The following is a 21,401-nucleotide window of genomic DNA, read 5'->3' on the forward strand; positions in this document are numbered from 1 at the left end:
AGATTGGCAAGATCCATTCTTGTTGGAAGACTAACAAAAAAGACTTCACAAAGCAGTTAGACCAGAAATATCAGAGAACTGGCACAAAGACTCTGATTCTGGTGTAAATAACACCACAGTTATCTCTGAGAAAGTGAGGAGATGCGTATTGACAGGAACGGCCCAATGTATGGCATATGAATATCGCCGTGCTATATCTCTCTTACTGCATGCCTGTACCAGAGACATAGTTGTTTTATTCACAAAACAGGAATTCCAGGATGATTGGTTGCAGCCCCTGAGGTCATTGTCACAGTGTATACACTCCTCAACATTGAAATTGCAACACCAAGAAGGAGAGGCCATAAGATTATGAAAACAAAGGAAGTGGCAGGTATTGCTAAAATCTGCAAATGATCACATTTATAAGCACCTAACTCCGATCTCTAGCAGAGGCTTCAATGGTATAAAAGCCAAATCGAAAGCAAATTATTTCACCCACATGAAACCTTAGAAATCTGACCAACTTAATACAGTATGATTGTACAATGCCTTCTGTTAGTCAACGTGCCACTTGTTGGAAATTAAGATAGAAGGAAACCTTGGTTTATGACTCCAGGAAATCTAAAAGTGTGTAGACAAGATGTTAGCATTGTCCTACATTGCATGTCTCAGTGGTTGGGAGACCAATGACACACTGAAATGACAGCAAGCGGTGCATGGATGGGTTATTAGCTTAAAAGAATGCGGGTGAAATTGGATGTCACGTACCAAGCCTAGGGTGTTGAACAATGCCTACACAAACTGTTGGAAGGAGCTTGCACAACATTGGGCTACATGGGCTAAACCCCCTTCCGGGATTATGGTGTGGGATAATGTACGATGGACAGACCCATCTAGTCTTCATTCCAGGTACACTAACAGCTCAGCATTACATTGATACAACATACCCTCATGTTGCTCATTCTTCTTTGAGCCTAAACCTGCTACCATGGCTTGCAGCATCTCCAGACTTGTCTCCCATCGAGCACATCTGGACTTCATTGGTCGACAATTGCAAAAGGATCTGCTGCCTTAATGATTTGCGAGCTCAAGTGCATTCAGCTTGTCAGAACAATTCTTAGACAACCATTGGTAACTACACAGATAGCCTGCCAAGGTTTGTAAGTGCATGTATTTGTGCGCATGGCATTAAATCTTCATCCTGCAGAAATGTAGTTTTTTTTGTAATGTTTTGTTTCCATTTTTTTTATCATTTGCATGAGACAGGACACATGTGATTAGAGGAATTCTGGAGTTTAGGAAAACATGAACAGCACAAGGTGAAGATAGACTCATATCTAGAAATATTTTGTTGACAACTCTTCGATATAAACATCCATGCAGCAAAGACAGACCAGATCCCACATTGTTCCAATGAAACCTTGCTCGGGGGCCTGGCATTGCATGTGAGCAGAAGCACACACCGGAGCTCTGCTGGGCATCTAGCTCTATTATACTTCCTCTCCCCTTACCATCTATCTGTGAGGTCTCCCTGGAGGTGCGTGCATCAATATGGTCAGTTGCAATCAAAATCTGAGCAAGGAGCAGAAGACTCGGGTGCAGCCGAAAGTTGGGCCATCTCCAGCCTCCGTGATTGTTGGCATGAAAAAAAAAGCTTCAGCGCTTTGCACTGGTCTTGGACCCACCGGCTGTGTCAGATGACTGGGGATAAATTGGGAGTGCTGGGCTGACTGGCTGGAATAGGAGGCTGCTACTTCTGCTGCTGAGGAGCCCTCTATCAAAGATCCTGACTTGGAGCCTGAGGCTGGTTCTCTGCTGCTATTGTGCATACACAGGCTGTGGAGTCCCCTCTGCTCAGGGTGAGCCTACACTAAATGATGTGCCACTAGCTGTCTTCATAAGTAATGCAGACATTAAATCACTTATTGGAGGAATGAGAGAGGACATTAACCTCCAGAGGCAGGATGGGCAAAAAGTCTCTAACAGAATGGGTGCAGTGGAGGACCGACTGGGGTACCTGGAGGATCAGGTTCTACCTCTAGAAACGAGACATGCATGTTTACTAATATAACCATGAAATCTGATTATATTGAAAACCATTCCTGAGGAAGCAGAAATGTCCAACACTGGACAGTTCTTTGAAAACTGGCTTCTCACTACCTTTGGCAAAGAAACGCTAACACCCCTCTTTGCTTTGGAGAGGGCGCATCAGTCTGTTGTTCTACCCATATTGCACTACAAGGACCGTGATACTCTTAGCAAGGGCAGAGGGTCAAATCAGCTCATTTTCAATGGGGGTCAGATTTCCTTCTTTCCTGACTCTCTGTGGAAGTGATGAAAAAGAGTGAAGTACACCAATGTTAAAAGGCATCTGTGAGCTCTCAATGTTGTATATTACATGCTCTATCCTGCTAAACTGCATGTGGTCGCCCTAGGATCCATTTACATGTTTGATACCTCTACTGCAGCTGCTGAATGGCTAGATGCTAATGAGTCACAAATCAGACACAATCTGATGGTTGTATCTCTCTTTCATGATATGCCGAAGTTACTGACTTGGGATCCGTTTTTTTCCCCTGATGTTTCCAGTACTTCAGTAAGAAGAAAACTATAACTCCCATTATGCCCTGGCTGCCTGGAGAGCCAACCTGTGACTCTCTAGATGCTGCACCCATTATTCCCTGAAGGTTCAAAAAAAAAATCTGCAACAATACAACTCCTGACAGGGAGCTGCCATTTTACAACTTTGCAGTTTTTCAGGGCATGCACACTGCTTGAAGTGTTCCTGTCATTATAGTAAAAAAAAAAAAAAAAAAAAAAAAGTCATGTCAAGAATATGTCAAAAGTTTTGATGGGTCTGTATCTATGTGTTCAGTCTCTTACCAATGTTTAGATATATAGCCAGGAGAAGCGCACGGTTGAGCGCTTCACTCCTCCGCAATCTCTGGCTCAATAGACTTCTTATGGAGCCCGGCTCATACAGCGAGCTGGAGATAGCAGGGGGAGAGGGGCTCAGCTGTGTTTTTCCTCTGCTGATATTAAAAGATTGGTGGGGTCTAAACACTTAGAGCCCAACCTTGACATGTCCCTGCAGTAATACTAAAGTTTTTTTTTTTTCTTGTTATAATGACAGGGTCACTTTAAGAGTTATGATTTCTGTAATTCTGATCTGAGTGGGGTCAAATATGTTGCATTTCACATTAATTTCCTGGTTAACCTTTTAGAGACGTTATTCCTGTTTCATGTAAAGTTTAATCCTTAATAATAAAATGTTTGACTGGCTGTCATTAGGTGCACATTCACATTCAGAGGATGAGATCTTCAGTACTCCTACATTGTGGTGCACTGTGGGTTAAGCCTTTCCTGCATGCTCATCAGATCACCACCAGAGGATTTCTGGAATCTCTCCAGATCCTGTACTGATGGCATGTGTAGATTAGTGAGATTCTAAGACTCTAGAGGGGAACGGGCGACACTGACCATTGTCCTGGATCAAATGTCCTTATTGCATATTCATGGCAGCGCATTGTAACGCTAACCAGCTCAGAATATTCGTACAGCCGGTGATGGCGCACTCTGCCGGGCCTTTGATGTTAGATTCCCTTGGAACTTGACATTGCTAGATCCATTTTACTCCCTACTGCTTAGAGACCTTAACTTATTAGAGCAACTCAATATATTGTAGAGGCCAAGAATAATAGAGACATGATCAGAAAACTCCGATACATCCTTCTCCCCATAATCAGTGGTGCACAGCAGGAATATGTATAGATGTTGTTATAACAGAGCATGTAAGGAGTTTGGGTCTACTAGGGGCCTTTCAAGCCATCTGTACATGTAGCTTTAGTCACTGAGCAATGGAAAATTGGGTCTTAACGCAATTTAATATAGGTTGTGTCTTAACGCTTCAGTGTTTTCAAGATCCCTGTTTGCTGTCATTGGATTGAAATACTCCTGATTACATCCAGAGGCAAAACTGTCATACAACAATACAGAGCCTTTTAGGCTGTGATCACATATTTTTGTAATACTTTTTATTGCATTTTGAAAGTTAGAGGGAAAACTGCATTAGGCGTCTTTCCCACTGCCGTTAGTACATGGCAAGGTGACAGCTGTCAGGAGAGCCGGGGAGAATAGCGGGAGAAAAATTACTGCATGTGCCGTCTTTTCTCCCGCTATTCATGACAGCGCCCGGTGTCCACCATAATAGTAAATGGGAGCCGCCTGGACCCGTTGATACCCATTGTTCCCCATTAAAATCAGAAGAAAAAAAAGAGACTTTGACAGATGTTTTGGACGGGGAGCAACGGCAGTGTGAAAGGGGCCTTACTAAAGTTCATACTTGGAATTAGTGATGGTCCGTGCAGACAATAAGCTTTTACCCCCTATGCTTTAGATAGGGGATAACCTCTTCAGATGGGAATATTCCTTTAACTAACTAGGAAAAACATTTAAAAATGTGTTTTACTTGTTAAGGGTAGGGTTACACAAATATACTGTGCATTCTTCTTTGAACAGATATACCCTGCCACAGCTTTGTATGTGCATGCCAATGTGACTGTGACGCACAGGCCTACCTCCAAACCTTACTACACACAGGGCTGCGTCTGGGTAGCCCTGTGTGTCTGCTCATAGCAGAATCTGCAGCATGAAATAGGCTGCGGATGCTCTACATATGACCTTACCCTAAAATAACATTCCCAATAACCACATCACATAACCTTGGCGATACCCAGGAAAAACACATGCGTTTTTTCCTTTTGCCTTTCAAACTCTTGCATTAAAAAAGGCACACTGATCATCACAAACTTTTTTACAACAGAAACAAAACTATCTTTGTTGCCCATAAAAAACAGAGTTCAGATTTCCAGCTTTCATTTAACAGAGCAGATTATCGCTCCCATTATTGCAAGAGAGAGCTCTGATCTGCCTAACGGATCATAAGGGACCTGGATGCAAACAAGATTCCATTCCCTGATAGCAAGCAGAAATATTGACAATAATGATGGGTTGATTCACAAAATATTTCAACAAAGTTGCAGAAAATATTGAAGGATTAAGATTTGTTAATTAAGGGAAGTAAGAACATCCCATTGGCTGTGGATTAGTGCAGGTGCATTCAGTTGGGAATTTGCTCTGTACCCCGGAAAGCAAATTTCCTCCTAAAGAGAAAATATGTCAATTTTGGATTGGGTATAGTTAATGTGCGAAGAGTAATGGAGTCACTATAAACCCCTGGCATCGATAACTAGGAGGAACAATGCTACAGTGCAGAAGGATAGACTCTGCGTGTGGCACGCTTGTCACGATCAGTCACCAGATACAGCAGAGCTGAGAGGGTCTACAGGGAGCCATTGTTTTCCTGCCTGGCGCAAGCACTTAGATGGAATGATGCAATAGTCCTTCCCAAGAACACATATTTTTGTACTGAGATTATTGCTGCAGAAAGTTTCATCTGCCACAAGCATTTCTTGCAGGTTTTTCTCATTTGTCATCTAATATGCAGGGAATGTGATTGTAGCAAAGAATAGCAGACAAGAATAGCAGACAACTCCCAGGGGAAACCTTTTTTTAAAGGGTATCTCTCATCAAATAAACTTTTGATATATTTTAGATTAATGAATGTTGAATAACTTTCCAATAGCATGTTAATGAAAAATATGCTTCTTTCTATTGTATTTTTCCCGATCAGTCCTGTCAGCAAGCATTTCTGACTCATGCTGGAGTCCTAAACACTCAGAGCTGCCAGCCTGCTTTGTTCACAGCCAAACAGGCTGTGAACAAAGCAGGCTGGCAGCACTGAGTGTTCTCCTTTGTGAACAAAGCAGACTGGCAGCTCGTAGTGTTTAGGACTCCAGCATGAGTCTGAAATGCTTGCTGCCAGGACTGGTAGGGAGACCCCTAGTGGTAATTTCTTCAAAGTGGAAAATTAAGTAGAAAGAAGCATATTTTTTAATAACATGCAATTGTGAAGTTATTCTGCATACATTAATCTATAATATATCAAAAGTTTTTTTGATGAGAGGTACACTTTAAGTTTTCTTATTTTGCAGAGCTCAGCAATTTGCCCCCACCTCAAGACTTTACGATACGACGAGTGCCAGCTTGGCCTACAGCAGCCCCCACCCAGTGGATCTTCAGCTGTTGTAAAACTACAACTCCCATCATGCCCTGACAACCTGGAGAGCCAACCTTTGCTCTACAGCTCTTGCAAAACTGCAGTTCCCATCATGCCCTGAAAGCCACAGGTCAGGTAACAATGCAAAGGGCCTTTCTGGGACTTGTAGTTTCTCAAAATCTGGGGGGCGGGGGGGGGGGCGGTTTGGGGCAAATTCACCACAGCCCTTCGATAAACATGGCATGATAGGAGTTGTAGTTTTGCAATGTCTGGAAAGCCACAGTTTGGCTCTTAAAGGTTCTAAGGGTGCCATGCACTTAATGGGCAGTTCCCCGGAAAATGACCACCTATCTATCTCAGCATATCCGCTCATCGGGGGGTGTTAAAGTCTTAAGGTCCGAGAGGTCATGTGTCCATCCTATATACTCACCTCTCCAGGCCAAGATTTCCCAGTCTCCTTGTCTGCTGAACAATATTGGCAGTCTCACATGCCCATGGTTTCTAAAGAGGAGTGGGAAGAGATTTAGTCTTCTCACACTATGGTGTCCCTAGCTGCCAATAACTGATTGAGTTGTGCAGCATCCACTATAGTTCGATTACCCCTATTAGACTTCATGGGATGACTGCCCTTGATGCTATGCCCTTATGGTAGATTTTTGGCATCTCATTTGGGCATTCCCTTATATTGTGCCCTTTTGGAATGATGTACTGCAATTGCTGGCCACTATAGTTGATCCCTCACCGCCTCTAGAACCACTGATATGTCTGTTTGGGATCTTGGATGATAAGGTATGGCCTCATCACACTCACACCTTTCTTCGGGAGGTGTTCTTTCTTGCGAGATGGATGGATCCGAGACCTCTGACACTTACTAAATGGAGAAAGTTGGTAAATGCTGTTGTTTCCCTCTCACATGTAGTATACAAACATAAGAAGTGCCCTGCTACGTTTGAACGTGTATGGGGGTCCCTGGTGCTCTTCCCCCAACACAATGTTCTTATAACTTGCTGATTCTTTGAATGTGCTTTGATATGTGTACTGCTCAGTGAAGTGCCTTGCTGACCTGCAGTGTCCAGTATTAGTCTCTTATGTGACAATAGTTGGAATCCCTTACAGGTAGTGATGGAATATGTTCACAAGTTTATTAAGAGGTTATCTAGGAATAGAAAAAAAAGAGTTCAATTGGTGAATGGAGCCAAGTTGTAATACCACACCCAACCTGGAAACAGATGGGGAGCTGTTTTTTTCTATTCCTGGATAACCCCTTTAATGTTTTTTCTCCTTGTATCTCTCTTTGTTATTCTGTTGTCGGCAAGTATATGCATACTTTGTATTATATCCTCACTAGATGTATGTTTAACACTGCTGATCTATGTACTTCTCCTTTGTTCAGGATATGCTTTTTACTTATATCTGTTTTGTATCCCAAATACTGTATTGATGATTATTTTTTTTCTCTTTTCAATAAAACTATATATATATATTTTTTACTTTCTCAGGGTATCATGGATGACGTAGGTTTACAACAGTTAGAGAGAAAAGGGTTGGCTCTCTAGGCTGTCAGAGCATGATAGTTACATAATTCATAAGGTTGAAAGAAGAGTCCTTCAAGTTTGACCTATAACCCTTCTGTGTTGATCCACCCATATAACCCCTATAAGGCTGATGCCAATTGCCCCATACCAGGGGGACAGATTCCTTTCCGACTCCAAATATGGAAATCAGAAACAATAGAGTTGTACTTTTGCAACAGCTGGATAGCTACAAAGAACAATGGCCTACAGGTTAAAGCACCTCAGTTTTAGCTCCTCCAGGAAACCACTTATGAAGCTTCATTGTATGATGCAAAGTTTATCTACTTTCTTATTGACATTGTTTCAATTCCTTACAGTTTTCACAATCTCTACTTGCTGCCAGTGATCAGAACATTCATTGTTTACATTCAGTGACTGAAAACTTGCCCTTATTAATTCCGCATTACACTGATAAGCGTTTGGTACAATTTAAATGCAATATAGACAATCTTGTGTGATCTGTCCTCAGTTTATCAGTGTAGGTAAATGCATAAGTCTTAAGTCCAGCCTGTTTAGCTCACAGAATATTACCTAAAATAGGTACAAAGGCAACAAATCCACAGCTGTCGAAAGTATAAGGTCGGGTGGGTTTTCAGCCTCTGGAGATAAAAAAAAAAAAAGAAATGCCCTCCTTCACTGATCGCAGAGATCTTGGGAAATTATCACACAAGTTGAATTTTTTTTTTTTTTTAACCCAAAAACTTTTGATGAATTTGTATTCCATGTTTGTACATTGAAGATATTTGTAGATTTGCATTAGATAGCACCTCTGCAGATGCAGCTGGTGGATTTGTTTGGATTCGTAACACAGGTAAACGAAGCAGGGAAACCTGTCGACCATTCGTCAACCTCATTTATTTAGGTATTTGGCTTAGATTAGAGGCTGGTTATGAATGTGGAGCCGGGACAATGAAGTGCAGGTTCTGTTTCTAATTCTGTGTGACTGCGTTCAGTAAGTGAAGACTTACTGGTGATCAATTTGCTTGACCTGCAGCAATATTGTAATGGTTTGTGCCACAGACCTCCTTCCCAGGTAAAGCCTCCGTGTCGAGTCGAGGATATCTGTGAAGCTTGTGAGTGACATTGTTTTTGTAACAGAAGTTATGCAGGAGCATAATCATGTGATCTCCTGTATGTTTATGACTACAGTGATCCCTCGACTTACAATGGCCTCAACATACAATATTTTCAACATACAATGGACCATTGTAACTTGAAACCAGACTCAACATACAATGCTACAGACAGTCCAGATCTGCAAAACGTGTCAAGGGTTGGAAGAAACGACCAATCTGAATGGGCATTTCACTGGTAAAACCCCTGTATTCTTAAAGTGCATGCACTGACTGGCTGTCTGATAGCGTCCCCTACATTCCTATTTTTGGATGATATTTTGGTGGCTTCAGAACCAATTACCAGGTTTCCATAGAGTTATGGTCTCCACATACAATGGTCTCCACATACAATGGTCGTCCTGGAACCAATTAATATTAATACTTAAGGGACCACTGTATTGCTCACATTTAGCTATTTACTATAATATAACTATTCTTCTTGTCTCTTTGCTCATAGTCCCTTCGATAACAGCAAGATTCTGTCAACACCTGGAATGACCAACAAGTTTTCATCAAGTGTCCGAAAGATATCCTTATATCACTGGACGCCCCCCAACACCCCAAGCTTCCGGGACAAGTTTTACCTTGTGAGCATCAGGCAACATCTAGGAGCTATTTAAGTAGCCCTATAGACTTGCATAAATAATGTGTACACTTGGTATAATCGAAAACTCTAAAACTTTGTTTGTTATTCTGCATTCTAAAATCTCTGCTTAGTGAATCAGTGTCAGTGAATTTTTCCATTTACATTCCAAAGGGTAGGGTCACACGTGCAGTATTTTGTTGCGTATTTGCTGCTGCATATTTTCCACCACATTAGTTAAAGCGCAACTGTCATGAAATCTGGAAATCAGCCTTTGTACTGTGTGCAGGTGGTGGGTATAGCAATGTTTTTACCTAATATTTGCTGACTTTCATGACCCCAAAAAATGCTTTTGATCAAAGCCACTGACGGTCGGATAGTCATGACCGAGCTACGCGATGCCCCACCCCCTGTATGTCAGCGCTGGAACCACTGTGTGATTGACACACAGGTCCCAGCACATGCGCCCTTCAGCTAATCGGTAGTGCACGCCACTGCGTGTCATCCAGCAAGCTCTCGCTCCCCCAGCGAGCGCTCACTCCTGCCGCCGTCTTCCTATGCAGTGCTAGCTGGATGACACGCAGCGGCGCTTGGACATGTGTGTCAATCAAACAGCGGCCCCAGCGCTGACATACTGGGGGGGGGGGAATATTGCAACGGGGCATCACGTACCTCGCACAACGCCTATCCGATCAAAAGCATTTTTTGGGGTCATGAAAGCCTGCAAATATTAAGTAAAAACATTGCTATACCCACCACCTGCACACAGTACAAAGATTTCATGACAGTTACGGTTTAATGGGAGTTAATGGGTAGCGCAATCAGCTGCAGAAAATATGCAGCAAAATATGGCAAATCTGGACCTACTCTAAGGCTGAAAACTCATCCTAATCTAGTCACAAAGCTGATGTTTTGTTCCAATTTATCATTAGTAGGTTATTACAGTCAACCTAGAGCAGTGGTTCTTAACCTTGTTGAAGGTACTGAACCCCACCAGTTTCATATGCGCATTCACCGAACCCTTCTTAATTGGAAAAATAAAATAATTTTTTTTCTAATTTAAAACATAGGAGGTATATATTTAAGTATATATTTATACATAGGTGCACAAAATGAACAAAACCATTAAGAACAAAGAACAAAACCACGAAAACATGATTTTCACACAAAAACATAATGAATATTCACTGCAAATCAGTGACTTCTGCTGTTGTCTTTCAGAGACCAGTTCAGAAATGCGCGGCTTTACCTTGGCAAGTGCCACCCTCATGTCATTAGGCAGGCAGTGTTCCCCCACATTAGGCAGGCAGTGTTCCCCCACATTAGGCAGGCAGTGTTCCCCCACATTAGGCAGGCAGTGTTCCCCCACATTAGGCAGCCAGTGTTCCCCCACATTAGGCAGCCAGTGTTCCCACACATTATGTAGGCCAGTGGTCTTCAACCTGCGGACCTTCAGATGTTGCAAAAACTACAACTTGTTGTAGTTTTGCAACATCTGGAGGTCCACAGGTTGCAGACCACTGATGTAGGCAGTGTTCCCCCACAGACATACAGCTCCAGCCATATACAGTGTATGGCTAGAGGCTGTATGCCTGTGTACTGCCCACTTCAGTGCTCCGACCACCGCTCCGGCTATAGCAGTAGGTCTCGGGACCGGTGGTCGGAGCACTGAAGGTGACGTGCCGCTGGTCACTTACCAAGCTGTCCAGCGCGCGTCTTCCTCCTTCTCCATCCTCCGGTCCTCGGCTCCTTCGTTTCCATGGGCACACGCACGGGACGTCAGGGATGCCCCGGTGTGCGCTATGTCCCGGCGGCCCTGCGTTTTTAAATGTAAAGCGGGGCCGCAGGGAGTTAATCATGATGGGGGGAATTTCTCTGTCGCTACAGGACGGGCAAACAATGGCTCTGCTCGGGGCCCCAAGCAATTGCTTAGTTTGCCTGTCCTGTTGTGACCTCCCCTGCCGAACCCCCGGGACTGACTCACCGAACCCCTGGGGTTCGATCGAACCCAGGTTAAGAACCACTGACCTAGAGTCTAGAAATAAGAACTATTTGTGCTTTGGGATTGCCTACACTGAAACATTGTAACATGTAACAAATCTTATTTTATAGTGTTCAACCTGTGGCTCCCAAGCTGTTCTGACAGCCTGCAGTCCCATGCATGGGATTCATATTCCGTAAGAAGCTACATCTAAAGTTATTGCATATCCATTAGCAAATAGCTCTCTAGTTGTAGTGAACATACATTTCCCATCATGCCCTGACTGCCTAAAGGAATCAATTGTTGTTCTCACTGCTGAAAAATTATACCTTTTATCAGCCTATAACAAACCAGAGAGCTATCTTGTGGCTTTCTATGTGTTGCAGAATTGCAAGTCAGGGGTTTTGCAACAACTGGAGAACCACAGGTTGGGTATCAAATTGTAGTTCATGATGGGACTTGTAAAGTTCAGCAGCCTTCCCCACAGCCCAGACCTTGCCAAACTACAAGTGCTCTCCATCTATTGGAAATGTACAGTTCTTCTCTTGCCATAACAAACTGGAGAGCCAACCCTTGAATCTCCAGCTGGAGAGTAAGAGGTTGGGGAACACAAGTGTTCCCCAACCTTTGGCTCCCAACCTGTTGCAGAACTAAAACCCCCTACTTGTAGTTTTGCAACAGCTGCAGACCCACGGGTTTGCTCTTTAGTTTGTTATGGCATGATGGGAGTTATATTTTCAGTTGTTACAAAAATTATAACTCCCATCATGCCCTGACTACCAAAACCATATATTTTCAGTTGTTTCAAAAACGATATGGTTTTGTTAGTCAGGGCATGATGGGAGTTGTAGTTTTACAGTGGTTGGATTTTCAGGCTGTCAGGACATAGTAGGAGTTGTAGTTTTGCAGCAGCAGGAGAGCCGTAGTTTGAGGGACACTTTTGTACTTATAAACAGTGAAAGTCAGTAATACAAATGACCTATTCTGCATTTTAATGAAATGTTATGCTACACTTTCTTTTTTCATTAGAATGATCTGGACAGCACATATCCATCTTTGGAAAAAGATATCCAGACCCCATATATCCTGAGCTACCTGGCCAACAACGGCTTCATCAGGGATCGCCGAAGTCTAGAACAGAGCATGGAATTAGATAGCATAGACAGTCTGAGGAATCTGGAGGAGATTGGCAGTGAAGTTGCCCCCAGTTCACTGTCCTCTTGTGGGGAGACTCAACAGTATTCTTCACAAGAGCTGACCAAAGAAGAGCAGCCCTCCAGTCACGAAACTCTGGATATTCTCAAAGAGACTCCCAAACGTTACATTGGCCGTAGCACCATCAAACCTTCAAGAGTGGAATTCGATAAACCCCCTAGTATAGAGCTAAAAGAGGAGGAAAGGACCCCCAGCCCAGCACTTAAGGAAAATGCTGCAGATGACAGCAAGAGACCATCACTACCACAGCAACTGAATGATGTTCTGGACCTGCTGAGGTCAGAGGAGGCAACAAGATGGAAGATGAAGGAGATGGAGCAGTCTGTGATGAACTTCAGAGAGAGACTACTAGTACGTGGTCCATTTGTGGAGTCTGGAGGCAACTGCCCCTTGTGGTGTGTGGGTGCAGATGGCAAATACTGTATGTACAGTGTGAGGGCAAGTACAGTACAGTATGTAAACTGCTGGTGAATATAGAAAGTACTGTATGTAAAGTATGGGTGTTAAGAGCAGGAGCTGTATGTAGAATGCAGATGCCAAAAGTGAGAACCATATGTATGACCATATGTAGAGTATGGGCTGAGAGCAAGGATTGTATGCAGAGTACAGGGGCACCAAGAGCGGGGACCATATGTAGAGTACAGAGGGAATGAAATCAAGGACCATCTGTAGGGTATGGGTGTCAATAGCCTGGACCATATGTAGAGTGTGGAGGCCAAGAACAAGGACCATTTGTAGTGTGTGTGTGTGTGTGTGTGTGCAGAAACGAGTATTGGTACATTAAATGGGTACTCCAGTGAACTAAAACTTATCCCCTATCCCAGTGGTTGGACCCCCTGCAATGTCCTGTAGAGGGCCCCACTACTAAGTTGGCGTGCTCCGGCCCCCACCTTTCAAGACAAATGCAAGTGACAGCCCGCTCAGTCAGTCACCAGCTGAGACAGACTCCCCATCTCAGACGGTAATTCATCTCTGAGGGTAAGGGCTGGAGCACACTGTGGATTTTTGATAAAAAAATTACTTTTCTTGCAATCAATCACATATACAATAAATAATACATCCACATACATGCGTGACCGCACAATACACGGAACAGGTTCCCTATGCTATACATCATACTACATTGGTTGGGAAAGAAGAGCGTAGGGAGGGGAGATGGGTAAGTAGCTGGGCCCTGTACAGGAGATCACGTGGGTATCTCAGTGGTTGGACCCCTGTCATCAAATGTTCATCCCCTATACTGTGTACCCCTTTAAGGATATGTTCACATGGCTTATAACTGTGCAGAAGTTTGGTTTTTAGCATGAAAATCAACCCCACAGTGTCATCTCAGAAAACCCCTTTTGTAACTTCTTTTCCATGCATTTACATGCTGATGGTCCCAAGTCACACAGGTGCAGATTATGCCCATGTGCACGTGCCCTAAGTCTTTAGCTGACTTCACACACAGTATTTTAGTCAGTATTTTTAACAAAAACCAGGAGTGGAACAGGCACAAAGAAAAAGATCGGCAGCTTTTTCTGTGTTTTAAACCTCTTCCTAGTATTGACTAAAAATACTGACCAACATATTGGCCCAGATTTATCAAACTGTGAGAGAAAGGGGGAGTGTTTTACCCTTAGCAGCCAATCACAGCTTAGCTAACCAGCTCTGGTAAAATGAAAGCTGAGCTGTGATTGGTTGCTAAGGGGAAAACACTCCACTTTCTCTCTCACACAGTTTGATAAATCTGTTCTATTATGTGTAAACTGTCCTTAGGGGGTGGATGGTATAGGTATTAAAAAAAAATAAAATTACAAATCAATATTAATTATAGTTTATATTGTGGGGGGGTTAATAAAAACCTTTTCCTTCATGCAGGCCCTGAAATTGTACACCCCTCCCCCATTATTTCATGCTCTAGCTCCAGTAATTGCTGACATTAGAACAACATACAATGAATTTCATCATGAAGCTTAATAATGGTCATTTAGGAACACATGACTGATTAACCCCATCTCTGCCATGAGTATGTAGATTGGACTCTTTCTATGGAGGTGCAGTCTTGCTCCACATACTTGGATCAATAATGACTCCCACCTTATTAACAAAGATCTGTTATCTGTTCAACAGAGATCCAGTGATTCCGGGCCAGAGCTTCCCTCCATGGATAGCCTGATGGTGGAGACGGCATTGGAAAGTTTTGACTTTTTGAACACAGACTTCAGTGCAGATGACCTGTCTCTGTTTGGCAGCATTCGCACTCACAGTAAGAGGTAAAATACACATGACCTCCAAATATTCCCAGCATTTCCTGTGTGATGTGCTGGGAACAAGTCAGTGCACAAATGTAGCTGTAAACCAGGGACATCTGCAACCTCTCCCTTTATTAGGATACAACAACTCCCAGTATGCCATGACATTAACAGACGTAGAGCATGCTTGGAGTTGTAGATCCACGCTCTGCAGAATGACATTCTTAATGAACATGTCTCCAAAGACGTTTTGGTAGTTGACCCAATATCATCAACTTCCTTGTAAATCAAGCCTGTGTCACCCTGACATCTTATATTGAGAATATCTAAGAAATCTATATCTAAGAACTGTTTGGTCATATGTACATGTTTACATGTAAGTTACAGCCATTTAGCAGTATTTACTTGTGCAGTAGCTATATACTCAATTACATTTCCCTTCAGATACCAAAATTGCATCCTTTGTTTTCAGTAATGGGACGATCACTCCATCTGTCGCGCAGACGTTCAGTCATCATAGTGAATCGGAGCAGGGTGGACTTTCCACTGGACATGAAGACCTGGACACGCTCTTATCCGTCCATCTGGATATCTGTAAAGCGCTACTAAAGGTTAGGCATCACTGCCTGTACAATCATTGTCTTTACAGAGGGTGTACTCTTTATTTATAAGCAAGCTTGAAAATTTGACATACAGTGAATCTGGGTGTAGCTTCAGTTCTGCATGTTGAGAGTGCTATTGCTGACACGTTGTCCACGGATGCCATGCTAAGCACTCAAGAAAGTTGTGAGCCTACTTGTCCCCAGAGCCAGTGATAATACAGGAGGTGACCACCATCACCTATTTGCATGCACTTTTAGCTCAGCCCAATGTAACAGTTATTTTAATAGATTAGGAATAAACTGCTGCCAGAACTTTCTGTTGCCACTTATGTCCACTAAATACATATATGAGCAGCATGGATGTGGGGGGCTCCACATAATGCTACTAGGCCTCATCTAATTCAGGCTGTATGTATTAAACAAAATGTATTAACCAAACTGGAACTTTCTGTTACAGAAACTGACCTCACCAAACAGTGCCCGGATTATACAACATCATCTCTTGGAGGAACTGTCCTGGCAAAGAGAGGTACTGGAGGATCTGTCAATTATTTATATCCAGAAAGTGCAGGAGAAGGCCTCCATAGAGGACAGTACGTAATAGTCCAGTTCATTCATCCCTGGTGATGATATATTACACAGGATAATACCCTCAGTGTTACATTGTTTCTCCACTTTATTTCTGTACAGTTTTTCCAAAGAGTAAAAAGATCCGACATTTCCTGAAGCTCTGGGAGAGCTGCGTCCAGCCGGAGGGACCTTGGTTCTGCTCCTCTGAGGTTTTCTTCAATCAGCTTAAGAAAATGTTTGTGCTGAAGATCAAAGCCAAATACCAAGGTCACCTGGAGGCAGGTGAGACCCTTCCCCTTCTCATAACTTAAAACTCATCCCCTGTTGTGTGCAGCATAGGACAATATAGCTACATCCAGCCATATACCAGTTAGTCTGTTTGGATATCTGCACCCAAGAGGCTAAAAAAATCATTCAACACATGTCCAGAGTAAATAGGAAATCCTTATAGGGTGTAAAGGAGGATTAATCTTCATAAGGCTTCTCTGGCTGAAATATTAATTGGGTCTGCAGACATAACAGGAGCTGCATGAGAGCGGAAGACCACAAGGGAAGTGACATGTTCTGTAGCCTCCGCTGTGTACATGCAGCAGGGATCACATTACCTCTTGTGTCTGTACCTGTCTCTGTCTGTTCCTCTGACACAGGAAATTTGGTGGAATTAGCTGTGGCCGCCCCCGTTGTGAGTGACCTCCACATGGGATGTGGTGTGTGTGCACTTGTCAGGACACCATAAGGAGCCTGCAGGACACATTAGGAAAGTTTGTTATAGTCAGTGGGTTTATTGGAGCCCCTCCCCCTATCTGTGCTAAAACCATTACCATTGTACAAGTGGAGAGGAGGATGTTATTCCAAAATGTAAATAAAATCTGCCTGGAAATCACATCAGATCAATCATAGAAAGATTAAAGAGACACACTGTATGGGCATGCACTGATTTCTGGGAAAGAGGGTTTAAATGCATTTGAAAAGTTTTTTTTTTACATTTTTTCATGTTGCTGACTAAATAAAAATAAAAATCAGTTTTTCCCAAGACCACAACATAAGAAAAAGTTAAAGGGCTTGAAAACTTTATGTATGCATGAATTATGATATATCCATAGCAGAATAGAAGATATTGTATATCAATATTTATACTGTTGCTTGACACTAGGGAAAGCATGGCTTCTTCTGACATCACTCAACATATGATATGCCGTATGCTTTTTTAATGTTATTTGCCATATGAGCTTGCAATCTGTTGTTCCCTACAGTATTTAGAAAAGTGCTGGAGCAAATATTTGGATTTGGTGGGATAATGGCATCCAACGAGATCCCTGAGTCTATCGTCTCCATCTTTTTGTTCTACTGCTACCTGCGGAGATACCATGTGGTCGACCTGGAGAAACACTTTGCTGCACTTACAAGAGAAGGTGAGTTCTATGAGAAGGAAAGATGGCCATACAAGTACAATAGCTAGCGGTTATATCCCCTCCTTATAACATGAACGCTTCCCTGTACCCTCTAGACTCCACGGGTAGTGGTTTATTTCTTTGCCTCTAGACTCCACGGGTAGTGGTTTATTTCTTTGAGGACAAAATCATGAAACTAAAAGCTCAATATGCCAATCCATTTCTTCCTTGACTACTGTTGAGGGACCTCTATACATATTGTCTAAATGGTTGGTCAGCCAATACATGTCTGATATGTATAGGGGCCTTAAAAAATCAAAATAATACATTCCTTATCTTTTTTTTTTCTGATTAGATCCAGATACTGAAACATTTGTTTTTATGTACTGATTGCAATTTTGTTCTACTTCAGTTTATGAGGCAGCCGTCTTGCCTGAGCTGTTTTAACAGCATTGAGAGATATGCTCTACAGCAGGACCCATGGACATAGGCAAAAATAGACCTGTCCCCGTCCCATTCACATGCATTGAAAACATTACTGGGCATACTCTGTGCCCTTTTAGAGGTCATTCTACAGTGAGGTGGATGCTGATCTGTAAGCAACAGCTATTGTTTGTACCTGTTATCAATATACTGATATCAACTTTCACTGTTCTCCTATCTGTGATTATAAGAATGTAACTGCTGGGAAGTGATATGTACAGGGCAGGAAGTCTCAGCTTATTTTTAAGGCCTATTGTCCAGAATGAAAACTGCAAGATTTCATGATTATTTCAGGATTAAAATATAGATAGTAAAACAGAAAATTTAAAAATTGCACAAAAAATTCTTATAAAATATAGCATAACAACTTGATTTAAATAATAGATCACATTCTGAGGACACATTCCCTTAAAGAGAAAATGCAGCTACTACTCCATTGTGTTTACAGCTGTCATTGTCTACAGCCACAGATTCTATTACCTCTTCTACAGTCTTTCGCTCCCGAGACGAAAAAGGCTGATCATAGAGAACAGTGGATGCATTCTCTAGAGAGGATGCAGAGCAGGTGTAGTGTCCCTTTTTAGTATTACTGTTCTATATTGACTGCACCAGGTCATTCATGCTCTTCTCTCAAGTACTTCCGAAACTTGGGCCGCATACAGGACATAGGGTTGTATGAGTTATCAGTCATATGTCTGTTTTCCTGTTTGCAGTCCTACTCATCAGAGACCTGCAGCTTCCTGGGCGTCTAAAGAAGATCAAAAAGCTGAAAGCAAAGCAAATCTCACGGCTGCAGCCCCTGCCGCAGTTCCTGAAGCTTGTGGCCACGTTCCAGATAGACGAAAACCTGAAGCTGTGCAAAGCAGCCATAAGCTTTCTCAGCAGAGCATCGGCAAATAAGCACTTCAAGCAGAAGGTAGGTAGCACAGGCAGCAGAGTTATTGCAGAGCAAATAGAACAGTGATGATTCTCAAGAGAGGCCAGGATTGAAAAAAAAAAACAACCTCTAAATTTGGGCTGTATTCTTGGATGTGGCATTTGAGTGCAGTCACCACTTTATGTGTATCGGCTGATATAGATGCAACGCTGTAGGTAATCTACAAACCAGGCTTATGAGCAAAAGCATCAGATGCACAGAGCATGAGCTGCTAAATGTATCTGCATCATTGCCTCTACCTAGCCAAGTGCTGGTAGTTAGTGAAAACATACATGGTCTTAAACCCATTCTGATTTTAATGGGTTGTACAGTTTAGAATATCCAGTTTCATATACCCCATTAGGTAATTCTGAATTAAAGGGGTCCGCTGTTCAGGATCCTTATTTCTTATCCAGAGTGGGGAGTAGATACAAAGATAGTCACTCGAGGACATGTCTGTCCTGCTCTACACAAAAAACCCAATGATATCAATGTACACTGTAATACTTAATTTCTCTCGTGGTAGTGTGCACTAAAACTGATGATAAGGTGATCACTTTATAATCAGAGTTCTTCTAACAAGTATTGATATTCTAAAGCAGTGAACCCCTTTAATGCTTTTACATCTGATTGTTTGTCATGATGTATCAGACAAGAGAGCTTTTTTAGCTTTCAGTGGTACTCCAGGGAAGTATCTAAAAAGCTCAAAATCCATCACACTACCTGGATATGTTCCTTGTAAACCATTCTGCCTGATATGCATTCCTCCTGTGGCCTCTTATCTTCTCTGGATGCTTGATGTTCTTTGCCATTCTTTTCTCCCCTTGCCTACAACTCCAAGCAATCATTGCAGCTCTGCTCTGCCAGCCCCCACCATCCTGATCTGAGCAGCAGAGAGAAATTCAGTTTTTGATTGGCTGAGGCTGCACACCCCCCCAGTCCTCAGCACTAAAGAGAGCAAGACTCATCAGTGCAAGGCAGAAACCACATGGTCCTTGTCTCTCAGGAGGGTGGGGGCTGCTTTCAGAGAGGGATTTGAACAGAAACAGAGCAGACAACTGGATAATGTCATTCCTTCACTTCATGCATGTAAGTGACAACTAAACAGTGGAAACTACTCTATATAGCTAATGAATGATATTTAGACAATTAAATAGGGCGATGAGAGGGAAAGGATGGGTTATGGGTTTAGTTCCCCGGAGTACCTCTTTAAAACAAAAAGCGGCTTACATATCTCTCCTGTAATGAGATTTGCTTTAAGTATTAGCCTGGTCCTCCAGGTTTTTGTCATTTGGATGTAAAGCAGGAAAGTCAGACAACATTGATCTAAACAATAGAACACACATTTTTCACATGTAAGTGCAGAAAGAAGCAATACAAAATGGTAATAATAATCAAGGTACATGTGGCAGAAGAGAAAAAAAAAGACTACCAACCTGTTCTCTTTACATTCAGTGATTGCATCAAACTACAGCAAAGTATTAATGCACAAACAAGCACAATACGCAACAAGAGAAAAGAAGCATGTCCAAGAAGGTCAAGAGTCAACTCGAAAATATTATTCTCGATGCTGAGAGGGGGAAATACCTTATAAAACATAACTTTTAATGTAGTACTCTAAAATACACCACACCTTGTAATAAAGAAAAAATGCTCTAACTCCAATACAACACAAAAAGCAGTTACCACATATTATGTGGATTTATAGTCAAGAATGCATACTATTGCCAGATGTCACCCAACGCCTTTCTGCCACTACGTGGCTTCCTCAGGGGAGATGTATACAATATGCAATAGACAATGATATATGATAAAATATCAGTAGAATATAAAACGAACGGTGTAGTTTAATTCATAGGGAAACACCCAATACACAGTGTATATCCCTTAATTGCTTTAGCTTAATTAATAGGGAAACACCCGATACATAGTGTATATCCCTATTGCCATAGTGTGGCTCTCATTAAAGGAGGTAGAATCATCCTTCAGGGCAACCTAGAGGAAAGACACATATTCACAATTTCCATATGTTTGCCCGGATACGCTCCTGTAGCCGCACGTCCGGTTCATGGCTCTCAGATGGATGCGCTATACCCGCGTTGGCGGGGAGCCGTCTGTCTCTGACGGCTGCTTAGCGCTCACCATTGTGAGCTTTTTGTGTTGTATTGGAGTTAGAGCACTTTTTCTGTATTTTAGAGTACTGCATTAAAAGTTATGTTTTATAAGGTATTTCCCCCTCTCAGCATCGAGAATAATATTTTCGAGTTGACTCTTGACTAATTTATGCTGGGAATTTTGGGCCCTTGCAGGCTTATATATATGTAAATTACTGCAATTTTTTCCAAGCATGTCCAAGAAACCAGAGAAAGCTAGAGAGAAAGTTAAAGAACCTCACGGACCACTACGAAGGCCAGTTATAGGCCACTCACTTAGCTAAAGTCCCAGAATCCCAGAAAGTGGACCAGCAATACCAGGTCTTCTCTAAGATATCACAAAGAGCTGGAGTATTCACGGCTAGGTCCTCCATTCTCATAATATGATGTAAGCTGTCCAGAAATTAATCTACTGGGGGAGGACTTGTCTGCTTTCATAACCTAGGGACAACCATGCGAGCAGCATGAATGAAATGATGCAGCA

The 21,401-nt window shown here is 42.4% G+C and overlaps 1 protein-coding gene across 5 annotated transcripts in view; it reads left to right on the forward strand.

Moving 5' to 3' along the window:
- The window catches only part of RIPOR3 (RIPOR family member 3), a 209,861-nt gene that overhangs the window by 171,041 nt on the left and 17,419 nt on the right, over positions 1 to 21,401 (forward strand). For all 5 annotated transcript variants that reach the window (XM_056549214.1, XM_056549212.1, XM_056549211.1 and 2 more), the window contains 8 exons: positions 9,247 to 9,376; positions 12,383 to 12,919; positions 14,681 to 14,823; positions 15,275 to 15,413; positions 15,862 to 15,997; positions 16,095 to 16,256; positions 17,228 to 17,386; positions 18,562 to 18,764. In XM_056549214.1, the coding sequence (XP_056405189.1) occupies positions 9,247 to 9,376; positions 12,383 to 12,919; positions 14,681 to 14,823; positions 15,275 to 15,413; positions 15,862 to 15,997; positions 16,095 to 16,256; positions 17,228 to 17,386; positions 18,562 to 18,764 (1,609 nt within the window). The remainder of the gene's footprint in view (positions 1 to 9,246; positions 9,377 to 12,382; positions 12,920 to 14,680; positions 14,824 to 15,274; positions 15,414 to 15,861; positions 15,998 to 16,094; positions 16,257 to 17,227; positions 17,387 to 18,561; positions 18,765 to 21,401) is intronic.

This window comes from Hyla sarda, chromosome 12 (genome assembly GCF_029499605.1).
Source record: "Hyla sarda isolate aHylSar1 chromosome 12, aHylSar1.hap1, whole genome shotgun sequence".
Lineage (NCBI taxonomy): Eukaryota > Metazoa > Chordata > Amphibia > Anura > Hylidae > Hyla > Hyla sarda.